The 13880-nt window shown below is 40.7% G+C and overlaps 1 protein-coding gene across 1 annotated transcript; it reads right to left on the bottom strand.

Annotated features, from left to right (window-relative positions):
- Positions 1 to 3413: 3413 nt before the first annotated feature.
- Positions 3414 to 7809, bottom strand: LOC110002785 (endoplasmic reticulum resident protein 27). Its single transcript, XM_020658443.3, has 7 exons — positions 7644 to 7809; positions 6389 to 6474; positions 4555 to 4692; positions 4334 to 4450; positions 4123 to 4248; positions 3728 to 3925; positions 3414 to 3510 (listed from the first exon to the last, which is right to left on the bottom strand). Exons 1-7 carry the CDS (start codon positions 7699 to 7701, stop codon positions 3469 to 3471), a joined length of 765 nt encoding a protein of 254 aa, XP_020514099.2. The 5' UTR covers positions 7702 to 7809; the 3' UTR covers positions 3414 to 3468.
- Between the last annotated feature and the right edge of the window lie 6071 nt (positions 7810 to 13880).

Genomic DNA, 13880 nt, shown 5'->3' with positions numbered 1-13880 from the left:
TCCGTCTGTCCATCCATCCATCCATCCATCCGTCCGTCCGTCCATCCGTCCGCCCATCCATCCATCTTTCCATCCGTCCATACATCCATCCAACCATCCATCTGTCCATCTGTCCATCCATCATCCATCCATCCATCCATCCGTCCGTCCATCCATCCATCTGTCCGTCCATCCATCTTTCCATCCATCCGTCTGTCCATCCATCCATCCATCCATCCATCCAACCGTCCCACCATCCATCAATCCGTCTATCCATCCATCCATTCATCTGTCCCTCCGTCCCTCAGTCCCTCCATCCATCCATCCGTCCATTTTTCCACTTATTCTTGTTTGGACACATTGCAGCAGGCTGAGCAAGTGGCCTAGACGTCCCTCTTTCTGGGAATGTAATCCAGTTTCAGTTGCCAGTCCAGATTGGATGTATAATCCTTGAAGCGAGCTTTGGTTCAATTCCCTGGTCTCATTTTAGTTGTATGTATCTGGAAAACGCCCAAAGGCAGGCGCCAAGGACACATAATGAGATGTCCAAAGCGACTCAAATGGCTCCATTTGATGTGAAGGAGCAACACATTTGCTCTGAGCTTCCTCTGGATGTCCTTACCTCAAACTCTAAAGCGGAGCCTACCCATCCTACAGATGAAATTAATTTCCATAGCTTGTATCCACCGTCTCATTCTTTTGTTTACTACCAGAGTTCATGATCATAGGTCAGGGTTGGTACATAGGCTGACGGTATAAAGGTTTGCTTTAGGTATTGCTGTCCTGGGCTAACTTCGCTTAAAAGATTTCCTTCTAACTCCTGAAACCTTCCTTCTCCTCTTGTGTATGACAATGAGTTCTCGGGTTTTCACAAAAAAAGACACTGACGGCCTTCTGTTCACTTCTTCCAGGCATGTTCAGGAGCCTCCTCTGCCATCCGATCCAACTCATAACCAGGTGGTGATCAGCTCTACTCCGCTTTACACCAAGACTTTGCAGATACAGCAGTACAGTTAAGGTCACTTATTTCTCACCCTCATTATGGCAAATCCATGTATAGAACAGAAATCCAATAAAAAACTACTTGGGTTCTAATTGGACAGGCCGTTTCACCCACTCGTCCCCCTACATGTTTCCCTACTCAGCAGAACTACGGGGCCCTATACCTGATCTTCCCCCAGAGACATTTGGCGCATAAGCACAAACAAAAGCCATTACTTTACTCTGATTGTTATGATCATAAATTGTATGTTAGTGATCATAAACTCTGATTTAAAAAAAAAAAAAGGATCCGATACACCCCATCCTGAGGCGACCATGTGACCACAATTTGAACAAATAAAATCACAGATAGACAAACAAAGAACTTCATCATATAACAACAATCAACTTAAGACTGAAGTAACTAAACACAACAACGCACGGCAACACACAGCAGCCCCCACTCCAACAGCCCCCTTCTTTAGATGTCAGCACCTGGCTTTATAGAACTGAGGCCAGGTGTACCTCGTTGAGCAATCAGTAGCCTCACCTGGGCAGAGCTGGAGACAACAGAGGAGAAAGGACATCATACAACACAGGAACAACACAGAGCTGTAACACGACCCAAACACATACATTTTTTTGTTGACAACAAGAAATCTAAGAAACCTTTATGTAATTTGTTAAAAGAATTACCTATTTGTATTATTAAAACTATGGAGACGGTCATTTGTAACATAATTAAACAGTTTTTCCAGTATTGACTAGTGACCATACATTGTTTCTGGATTGAGCATGCACTTAAAATCAGTTGTTTTAGGAGAAACATTTAAATAAAATGGTGTTTCGATGGTGTACCGTATTTTCCGCACTATAAAGCGCACTTAAAAGCCTTTAATTTTCTCAAAAAACGACAGTGCGCCTTATAATCCGGAGCGCCTTATATATGGATCAATTGGTTAATTGGTTGATCCATACTGGTTGTACACGGCGCTCAGCGACACTGACTCGGATAATGACGAGAGGGAGCCGGGCATGTTGGATGCTGTACTCGCCCAACTGTTCAATTCGGACACTGAAGAAGAAGAATTCGAGGGATTCGTGGACGGGGAATGAACTGAAAAAGTGAGCTTTACGTGTTATACGTAACGGAACAATGTTGAGTTATGCACTAACATTTGAATTAGCGGTATCAGACTGTGTTTCTTTTACGTGTTTACAGCTGAACAAGGCTGGGAGATATTGTGAATATGCACATTAACGTTTGAACAACGTTGAGTTATTGTGAATGCACTACGTATAAAACTACGTTTTAAAACTACGTATAAAACTACGTTTTAAAACTACGTATAAAACTACGTTTTAAAAAACTACGTTTTATACGTATTTATATTTATATATTCACAATATCTCCCAGCCTTGTTCAGTTGTAAACACGTTCTATTCTATGCGCCTTATAATCCGGTGCGCCCTATATATGAAAACAGTTCTAAAATAGGCCATTCATTGAAGGTGCGCCTTATAATCCGGTGCGCCCTATATATGAAAACAGTTCTAAAATAGGCCATTCATTGAAGGTGCGCCTTATAATCCGGTGCGCCCTATATATGAAAACAGTTCTAAAATAGGCCATTCATTGAAGGTGCGCCTTATAATTCGGTGAGCCTTATAGTGCGGAAAATACGGTAATACTAAAAGACTGTAATCCCACTACCACCCAGTGACCCCCGACTGTGCCTTATGTAACACTGACTTAACTGTAGCCGTACTCTCTCTGTTTCCTTTGGTCTCTGAGAAACGTCCACCTGCCAGGCTTTCCCATTTCCTCCGGATGTATCTGCTATACGACACCACTAATTATACCGATTCCAGTTTTGGCCTTGAAATTCCCTTCTCGCTTGCTTGAGAGAATATTTCTGGGACAAGCCCAATCTTTATGATTCTTGAAGTCTGCAACCCATCTGTTGTTCTCTTTTGGAGCCTTAAAGGCTTTATCGTATTTAATACTCTATCCAGATTTAGAGCCTGCTATGTCATTAAGTCAAATCTCTTGACTTGACTTTGACTGTGTGAGAGCCAATAAAACCATTTATGTGGGGGTTTTCCATGTAAGTTCATCCAGCACTGAAGATGTTTTTCAATTCTTTTTTCCCCCCTTTTTCTCCTGAGGATGAATCATATGTGAAATTACTACTTCTTGACTTCCCAGTCTGCTCTCTGTCACTCTCTCTGAGGTTGGTGTGTTGTGGTTCTGACAATAACTTTTGTGGACAGACTAACAAACTCCGCCAGAACCCTACGACTTGTGGCCAGTGACCTGCGGTCAACTAACCAGGCTGCAGACTGGCTCATACACGGGTGAACACACAAAACATAACCCGCTGTAAACGCATAGTTTCCTTTGTTTCGGAAAGAACAAGTTGCAGGGAAAGATGGAGGCACACAGAGGACAATTCCTGTTTTATTGAATGTTTTATTTGATTTATTAGACATTAATTACATCCTCCTCTAGAGCTCAGTTTTGGGTTCATCTCCTGCCTGCTTCACCTCCTAAAAAAGCATGAACAAGTAAAGAGTGAAATACAGCAGACAATAAAACATAATGTGAGACTCTACATCACTGTGAACTTGATATACACCAAATTGTCCTCTTGTTAAATGATGCAGACTTTCACAGACACAGATATAAAAAAAAGTTCATAAGAGAAATTGTTGTAGTTATCGTTGGTGTTTGCTTTCAAGAGAAGAAGCCTTAATGGATCCTCACCTTCAGTTCCCCTCGTAGAAAGGACTGGCAGAACTCTTGCACTCGTTCAGTAGAGATCTCTCCTTCGGGTAGGAGCCACTTCATGTCAGAGTCAGCGTCATAGATACCGACTCGTGGGAGGTCCTGAGACTTGAGGCCAAAGTAGCCCAGTGATCGGGAATTTGACTTCACCGCTCCATTTATGAGCACAAACAAAAACTGGAACACAGTTTTTAAATATCATTAAGATGCTTATAAATTAGATCAAGTTTCCTCAGAAATGGAAAATCACTCTGTCTATTGTCGGTAAATGTGAACAAAGATCCCAACGCTGTATTTCCTTTGGTATACAGATACTCATGTGACCTGATCAGCACACAAATCTGCTGGTAAATTAAACTCCTTGATGTTCTCACCTTCCCTGTGAACTCGGGGGCAAGAGCCCTGAGTTTCTTCTTGAGATTGGTGTATTCTTTCGTCCCTCTGTTGGCGAAGAGCAGGAGATGTGACTTCACCTCTGAGTGGAACAAACCCACCGCCGTCTGAGGAGAAAGAGAACAGCAACGAGGGTTTGGATGGGAAAAGTGAAGTTACTGTTAATGCCTGTGAGACATGAGTTGGACCTACCACTTGGTTATATTCTGTGATGTATCGGACTTCATTGACGGTGATGAAGTTCACGAGACCGTCAGCTTCTATCTTCTTGATCTCAGTTACAACGAGGTTCTCTTGGTGGTTATCGGCCTGACACACAGAACATAGATTGACATTATCGTCGTCATTATAAAAAAAATGACAGCCCTCCTCACATCTGAAAAGATGAGTCATGTAGGTACAGTGAAGATTACCTTTCTGAAAAGGGTGATGGTGTCTGAGGAGACGCTGTAATCGGCCCACACCTCTTTCACTGAGCAGATGGCGACGGGGACTGAGTCAACTCGCTTTGCGGCGGCAACAAGCTCCTTGTAGCTGTCACTCTCCTCTCCCTGATACACCAGAGAGAAGAGGAAAATGTTTGCACACAATCAAGATCATCTGATCACTTTTTGTTTCTCTTTCTTCTTCTAATTTTATATCATCATGCTTTGGCAAAGCTGGAGAATAACCCAGAGGACTTAAAAAATGACCTGAGGCTCAGTGTGCTAATTTGAGAACAGATGTGTTAAAGTCAATTCTCTAAAGTTCTTCACCTCAGTCAGACATCTGACATTTGTATCGTTTAAAATATTTATTGCAGCAGAACATAGTTTGTGATTCACGTCTAGGCTCCGCCCTCATCACTCCTTACAGTTTTAATTTATGCAGACATTTGAGGCGTGATTGGATGAGATCTTAAACCACCCAGTCGGAGCTTACAGGTGGATGATGGGGTGATGGTGAGAGCTGAGCAAGAGAGCAGAACTGGTGCAGGTCAGAGCTGGAAATGAAAGAGCAAAGGAAGAGACCGGAAGTCTTGAAGCTTAAACAGACCGCTAATTGGAAGGAGGTGTTGTCAGGCAATTGTTGAGAGTGACGCACGTGAAGTATAAAAACAGTGCGGCTTGAGTTGACTGACTGAACGAATAGCATCACCTCATTTGTGCTACATCACATGAGAGAAATGTTTCTTTTGCTTCAATTTGATTGTCTGACAATCTTGTTAAACTGTTAAATGAAAGAACAGCATATACTAAGTAAAAGATGGTCTTCAAAGCACAGCAGGGTGACATTATAATACTGTTTGCATGTGAATGCATCCATAAAAAAATCATTTGTATATCAAATACAAAAAATACAAAAATGATGCAAAACCACTCATGATGGAAAACGACTCATTGAAGCAATTTAACCCTAATATTTCTACTTATACTCCAAAAAAATGAGTCAAAGTTACTTTTCTTTGTAAGTAAACTTCTGAGTATGTCTTCCTGTGCAGTGATTGGATGACTGGATGTTTATATAACATATAAACCTTTTCTTGAGAGGGACAAAAACAAAAGCAAGTGAAATTTGTTGAAAAATTCAGCGAGGTGAGGATGACTCAAAGGAAGGTGAATCATTTCTATTTCAGAGACTGTATTGCATGAGCTCTGGCTCTGCGTTTTATCATTTCGCAGCCTGTAATATATGATCATTCCCCTGTGAGTCACAGCGACAATATTTTGGTGTCTCCTTGCCTTCAGTATCAGCGTCCAGCTTCGAGTTATCCTCGTGTGCTCTCGGCTGCCTCTCTCCTCTCGTGAACCTATACTCCCAGCCTCTTGCACTTGTTTACAGACGGGTCAATGGAGCCAATACCACAAATCATTGGATATGTATGTCCTGTCAAAACCCACCATCTTCCCACTCACAAAGAGTCTGGCCAAAGGGCTCGCCTTTTAAGGGACGGCCAGCCACCCTCTGCCCTCACAGCTCCGGCCCTGCCAAAGGTGTGGCTACAGGAAATACATTCTTCAGTCAAAATCTGTTTGTGGTAGCAGCATCAGCAAGACAAGGGCACAAACAAAAGCAGTATTTTTGGAGCCTTCACTTTTGGTATCTATCCACAAGCTCATTAGTCTGATCGTGTCTGGTTTGCCGCACGCGTGTTAGCATCATAAACGAGCTATAAAGCAGCTCCAAAGGCTTTTTGAACAATGTCTGAAAGCTTTTTCAAGCCTGTGGTAAAGACGTTTTTTGCTCTTATGCAATGTATTCTCTGACCTCTAGGAATCCGATGACCACCACCTCAGCAGAGTCGACGAACGCCTCAGTAGCTTTGGTGTCATTCAGCCTGGGAAGGGCACTGTCTGAAAAAGAAAACATTTAAATATGTTTCTTAGAAACACTTTTCAACTTATAGTTTGGACCTGAAGTCCCAGGCGATCAACGACACTAAGATTCAACACTCACTCATACATACTGCACTTGGACAGCGCTGTTAGCTGATACTAACATTAGCATGCTATCATCTTTGAAATTCAAGCTGCACCTTACTGAAGTTTGGACACAAACCAAAGTTTTGGAATAATTAAAATATTGAAAGTCAAAGGACTTACTCGTCATCATGAGGGGAAATATTACCGTTCCAAAATGAAATTCATGCAAATTTAAAAATGATTGTGGAGATCTTTGACACAAAATGACCGATGTCCAACTTTTAGCAGCACTGATGTAAGTCATAAACCTTTTTCAAACGGGCACTCCTGAAATTTTCTCGTAAAGTTTAAAACAGGTTGCATGTTCACATATACACCTCACAGAGGGAGACTTTCCCTGTCGGTCAGACGCTCAAGACGGGGTCTCAGGAGGCAGGACGTGCATAGAAAAGACGTTTCAACAGACAGAAGAAGCAACAGAGTCTGCATTACAGTTTTTTGACTTGAAAAGTTGAGAGAACTAAACGCCATCCCTGCTCAGTTACAGGAAATGTTCCTGCTGTGTTCACACGTCGGCTCAACCCAACTTCACGTGGTCATTTTACTTTGGGTCTTGCAGAAAGAAATCCATGTGAAGTCGGGGTGAAACAACCAGCCGTTTGCATTCACACATGCAGCTCACCCCAAACATTTCAGGAATGTTCAGGTGTTTTATGAATGTGTGAAAACACCAAAAGAATTAAACTCAGTAAAAACGTATGACATACCAAGTGGATTGTGGATCTATCCAGTAAATGCTGTACTATTTAAGAGATAAGAGGAATATTTGACTTGCTGGGGGGCTTGGGAGAAATCACCAGTCAGTGATCCATCCTCCAGGCACTGTGAGTGAATGTCTGTGCAGTAGTTCTTATAATCCTTGAAACACATGTTAAATTATAGTTTCACACTTCTGGATTCAGAAGTGCAAGATTAAAAGCCTGAGGGCCAAACTCAGTTCTCAATAGTAGCAGTCCACAAATGGCTAATTAACAGAAACAGCAAACAGATCCACAATGAAATTCACATAAAAGTCAAACTTTGAAGTTTAATAGATGTACCTTTCTCTGTAGCAAGGACAGAAGACACCAGGAGGGAGAAAAGCACGGTGATCAGCATGTTTTTAATGATCCGACTGACAGGGAGGCAGGCTAAAGAGATCAGAGACCGAGTGCCCAGAACTCTTTGTAGCTGTTTGACTCTTTTGAAAGAGATGCGTCACCTCTGCTCAGTCACTGAACGATTGCCAAATGGCAGCTGGCTGTGGCTGCTGTAGATTCTCTGAGATGTGATTGGAGGCTTTGTGGGAACCGGGCAGGTGTTCTGGTTGAGTGGGGGGGGGGGGGGGGTGCTTGGACTTTGGACGACGTGTCACCATTCAAAAAGGGGACAGGTGTGAAAGAATGTGTGCAGTATGGCACCTGAGGTTAACAGGGATAATACTGATGATACAGTCTCCTTCATCTTTACTCCAGTGAAACATCACACAGCTTTCGTTTCTCATTAGTAGAACATTTGTCATCCACTGTGGCTCTGAGGCTCTCCTGTCGTATACTTCATGCTCATGTTTTTTATCCACGAGAAGGCCTCTGCTTCAGGTACAGAGCTATGATCAACCAGGCTGCATTTTGGTACATTCACCACTGGAGGGACACGGCTTCCATCTAATCCATTCACCCACCTCAGTGGAGAGTGTGTGGTGTAAAGAGTGAGATATCTGGACACACATTGAAGTGTAACGATGCCTTATATGGGCATAACTGTTCAAACCAAAGTCTTTGTGATTGTACCATCTTATTAACACTTGTTCATGCTAAACCCATTTCTTTTCCTTGGCTTTTACCTCTAGTTGAGTGTTTTAGCCCAGCAGCGGTGTCTACTGGAACTTTTACTATTGTTTTGTGTTTTAATTCAAATGTAATATTTGCTTTTACGTGTTTTTATGATGTTTTGGATGCAATGTATTTTGCCTAATTTACTGTACAGCACTTTGGTCCACCTCGGCTGTTATAAATGTGCTATATAAATAAAGTTGACTTGACTTGACTTGTTAACCCTTTTTGAATATGATTCAAACTCCTAAAGTGTCCATTGAAAAGTGAAATATAATTCATGATTTATTTATTTAGTTGTTAGTGTAAAATTACAGATATGTATTTCCTGCAAAAACTCAAATATTAGCAAGTATCTGTCTTATTTCTAGTTTAAAATGATATCTCATCACACTTATTATAAGCCACATTTACCTGACAAATCCAGATAAACATTTTATTGCCCAGATTTTTTTCAATTAGTAAAAATATTTGCCAATGCAGTGACAGATTTGAGAGTGTCTTTATTTAAATGAGCTATTATTTCAGGATTCTCAACAAGTATAATTTTCTTACCATATTGGTGAAGTTATTTGCCTATTACAAACACTAAGAGAGACCTAATTTATTGTGTTTTATATCTGAAAATAAGAGGATTATTTTGGGCTTGTCGGGTATTGTTGCTTATATGAAGTGTTAAGAGATTTTTATGACCAGAATTTAGACAACTTGCTGAGAAATGAGTTTTTTAAGTGTTTTTAAGATATCTATTATTTTCTCAGTAATGATCCCAACGATCTTTTATGAGAAAAATATTAAATCAGAGAACTTTAAGATAATCTGTAAATTGATCTGGTAGCTGGAGAGGTACCAGATCATTTCCTGATCATCACTCAAGAAAAAGTTTACCGGTAATTGAATTAATAGTGATGAAAAAGTAAAAAATGTCTCTCCAATAAAGGCACAAAATGCCCTAAAATAAAATCTAAAAAAAAAAAAAACTATTGTACAAAATGTTTTTAATCAAACAGCCTGATTCTATAGTGATACAGGGAATAATGGTGCAGTAACAACTGTTCAAATCTCAACTTTAAGGAGAGAAAACATGTTCACAAATGATTTTTAGATATCTTTAAAGTCTCAAACTACCAAAACCACCAGAGAAATGTTGAAATGTCTCCGTTTGACAAACAAAAAGCCTCTGAAATGCTAATGTACTTATGGCAGCTCATCGGCAAATGTTATACTAAACCAAAAAGATGTATTTATGATATGGTTTTTTTCTTCAAGTAACAAAGAACCTCATAAGACAAACAAACAGTTTGGTCGACCGCAGAGCAGAAGAAATTCTTCTGGATGCATAAAAATACAGTGACCTCTAAAGGAAAAGAAAGCAGGGGCAGTTTTTTAGTGCAAACTCTATGAACCTTCTCCTGTACATCAATCAAGTCCAGAAACCTTTCACATATCATTTCTTAAAATGCTGGATATTATAAGTATTATCTAAAGTCTTAACTCTGTCAGTGGAAGCAGAATAATAAGTGTTACATCTAGAAAATCCCTCAAGGTCATAGATGAACTTTGTAGAGCAACAAAATAAACAAAAACAAAAAAAGAACACACGGCTCTGAGTGTTGATGAGCTTCATGCCATCTTAAAGGCTTGTTTGTATGTTCTTCTTTCTCATGGGGCGGCTTAAGTGGGAAACACTAATACTTCAAACTAGGGCAACACCTAACGTCATCGCCGTATAAGTTGTGTGAAACACACAAACAGATGTCTGAGTCGTGACGCCTGAAACATGAGCATGCAACTCTGCACAGGTAAGAATAAAGCTTCTTACAGACACTTGTTCTGTCCCTCTGGTTTCACAGAATATTACAGGGCACGGCTTTAGATTACAGCTCACAATAAACAGTTTTACAACTTCAAAGTTTACACAAAGAACTTCATGATACTTTATTGGTTTATTTAAGCACAAGGAAAGAGACAAAGTGTCAGGGAGTATGAGAAAGATTATCATCTAAATATCTCTATTTACATCCAAATAAAGCTGCATTAAAAAATATGAAGTGTTTTTCAAAAAGCTTTGTACCTTATGGCGCCGGTAGCCTGGTGGTTGGTGCAGGTGCTCAATGTGCGGAGACCAGAGGCGCTGCTTGTCAACAGGCAAGACAGGCAACTGCTTGGGGCCCCAGACCAGTTGTGGGTGGCCCAAAATGTCCAAATTTTGCAATGACAGTATAAAACCTCCCTAAGAGGACCCCATCTGACAGCCCTCACTCTTGTTGCCCTGCCATGTGTTGCATGCGCTATGACCGTGAAAACCAAAGTTTGTCAATGAAAGTGAAAAAAGTTGGAGGCCCCCCCCCCAATTGATTTCTGCCCCAACAGACTCTAGAATCTAGTGTGGGTGGCCCGGGTTTGAGTCCAACCTGTCGCTTCTTTCCCGCATGTTAATCTCTATTTGTATAGCACCAATTCATAACTAATGTTAATCATGACGAAAACTACAACTTTCAGTCTCCTCAGACGAGAATCTGGAATATAACCGTTTAAAAAAGCTTCTTCTGCGTAAATGTCTCCTTTAAGATTTTATTTGCGGACGGCTGTTTCTTTGTCTCGTTGCATTCTCAAAGACACCCAAACAGCACTTTAAGATCTGTTATAACAGAGCCGACACACATGCTTTGCAGTAAAGACAGCGTTTATTGCATTCCTGACACGAGAGCAGCACACAAAACTCTCGGAAAATGGAAAGGCAGGAAGAACAGAAATAAAAAATTTAAAACCTAACGCTGTGTTTGGAAATTTCCGACTCTTTGTGGACGAGTGTTTAGTGTTCGACTGGCTGGAAGAAGATACAGTTTATGTTGAAATGACAGACACACATGCTCATAAAGTTGGTGCTGCAAATGAGAGAAGGCTAAAGTGGTTATTACAAACGCACAAAGGAAGAAACTCAGACAGTAGAGTATTACAGAGGCCTGTTGGTGTTTTTATATTCTAAAAGGATTGTGGTGATAGTTAATCTTTTTCAGGATAGAACTTGCAAATATTCTCAAGAACATTGTACAATTTAGCAAGTCTTTAGTTTTTATTATTGCTATTATTTCAGGTTATTGTTGACAAAAATGAGACAATATTTGTCTAATATGATGATTAAAGATGAAACAATCGCTCAGACTTTGGTTGAAACCCTCAGTGATATATGTTTAGACAATAATTTAAGACAAACTTAGAAAAGACTGAAGACATTTTGCTCTCAATCCGTCTTCCCCTCTTTGTTAGACACTGATGAGAAACAGAAAGAGAGGATCACTGCACACTCAAGGTTTAATTTGTGTTGGACACTTGAAAGGGACAACCGGGCGTGCATGGATTTCATAATAACCTTTTCCTCCTTTGTTTAATACAGAAACATAAACTTCTGAGCCCCCCTGAGGCTCAGGTAAAAAAAATAAAATCTGTTTTCAAATCAGCCCTGGGAGAAAAATTGTAAACTGTGCGCGCAGTTTTGCGAAGTGTTGGCATGCTTTCATAATCTCTGCCAATAGTTAACAAATCAGCCGGCAAAGATTTGTAAACCTTTGGAATGGATTCACACACAGAGTTCGAATTTTTCTTACCTGTGCTTTGTAAGTCGCCATAGAAACAAGAAAATATACCTTAGCGTGGACTGAATGACGCATGTACAGAACACTTACTCACTGACACACACACACACACATTCAAAATGTCCACACACACTGTCATTTCCACTTATATTCTGCACACTCCTTACAAGACACCTGAGTAAGTGAAATATTATTGCAGGTGCTTCAGTTTAAAAGAGTGACCTTGTTAGCTGGCTGCTTTCAGCGGAATGCGTCAGTGGTTGTCATAGTTACAACAGATGCTGAAGACTACATGTTAGGTGTCCAAACAAATGCTTCTTGATTTAAGTTTTTATTTGATTGTTAAACACTCACCACATATGTAAAAAACAAAAAAAACAAAGCAGCATTCATTAGGGTTACACTTTCTGTCTCTGACATTAGTTGGAACAAAAACAACCTCTGAAGCTTTCAGCTGAAAGTCTCCAGGTGACATGTTCACGCAAACAAGAAGTTCTTCAAAATGAAAAAACACTGATCTGCGTCTCTTAACGTGTGATTGTAACCGTTTGCATGAGCGGCACCATCAGCTCACTCTTTGAGTCTTACAGTGCAGGCAGACAGTTGAGCTCAGTTTCTCGGTGGCATGACATCAGTGATGTAATGCAGGTAAACAAGAGCTGCTGAGATTACTGGTATTCAAATTGTGGCCGGATTAAAACTGTCACCGTTTGTCAGTCTTCAGCGGTTACACAACCTTTAACTCCGTGAGGCTTTGAGAAAGCCTCGGAGCGTAAAGGTCTCACAACATGTGTTATTAATCCTCCCGCGCTGCTGCTCAGCTTCTCCTCACACTGACAGTGTCTTTTTAACTTCCTGTTTTGATACCACAGGAATGATCACACCTGTGTGTCTGTTTATTAAGTTTTTACAGTACATGGTCATTTCTTCTATTCTGCTTCCAGCCCCAATTAATTACTATAAAAAATAATGTTGTGGTTTTTTCGGCTGCTGTATTCTTTTGTGGTGTTCTTTTGAGTTACCCGTGTTTTGGATGTGGCCGTCAGTGTGTTTGTGAGGACAGCGCCTTTACCGACTCGAGGGACAGTGGGGGTCCCCAGTCTCTGGCGCCCTTGTTTAGGGGGTCACAACTCTGCAATGATTTATTCTCTTTGAATTGAAACCAGTGTCTGAAGCCAACACTTGATCATGAAAGTTTAAAACAGGAACAAAAGGGACAGCTGCTTGTTTACTGAAGTCCCTGCAGGTATTGGAATATAATTATATTTATCATTTTTCTATCTCTGAAGATATGATGTATTACACCAAACAACATGCGGTGATGTCATCTCTGCACAGTGCACATTAGCATGAATATCAATACACTTTTCACACTTGTTTAATGGGAAATCGTAGCTGAGTTGTAGCCACAAAAAGCCGCCTGAATGGGTGCATGTGTTGTCCTTAAATAGCAGTCATGGTCAGTTTCAGCAGGATAATCTTGGCTAATAAAACTCTCGTACTGTGACTGTCTGCACTGACCCACATGGGCGAGTCCCAATCCTCTTACAGGCCGATTAAGGTGCCAGCACGTCGAGCCTCAGAGTCAGGAGTCAGACCGACGTGTCAGAACAGAGGTTTAGTGCGTAGACTCTCAGCTTTCTGAGATGTTGTTGTTGTTGTTGTTTTTGTTGCAGAGCTGCTGCTTGAAAAGGAATATACAGCGTTATGTGTTTTTAATGTTAGAGCATTCAAAACTAATTTAACTGTGAACATCATTCATTAATTTACACAGATCTTTGTTATTAATGAAATATTTGCTTTAATGTCAGCAGCATTCTGACACTACAGTGGTGAACATATGCACCTATGACCAGTGATGGGAAAGTTA

Source organism: Labrus bergylta, chromosome 1 (genome assembly GCF_963930695.1).
Source record: "Labrus bergylta chromosome 1, fLabBer1.1, whole genome shotgun sequence".
Classification (NCBI taxonomy): domain Eukaryota; kingdom Metazoa; phylum Chordata; class Actinopteri; order Labriformes; family Labridae; genus Labrus; species Labrus bergylta.
The sequence above is the reverse complement of the archived record's forward strand: the minus strand, read 5'-3'. Positions and strand labels throughout refer to the sequence as shown.

Bases quoted from the DNA above. Each gene is read 5' to 3' on its own strand.
- LOC110002785 (XM_020658443.3), bottom strand. From the start codon at position 7,701: ATGCTGATCACCGTGCTTTTCTCCCTCCTGGTGTCTTCTGTCCTTGCT. The intron at 4,249-4,333 runs GTAGGTCCAACT...CTTTCTCCTCAG, and splicing joins TCACAGAATATAACCAAGTG to ACGGCGGTGGGTTTGTTCCA. The intron at 3,511-3,727 runs GTGAGGATCCAT...ATGCTTTTTTAG, and splicing joins TTCTACGAGGGGAACTGAAG to GAGGTGAAGCAGGCAGGAGA.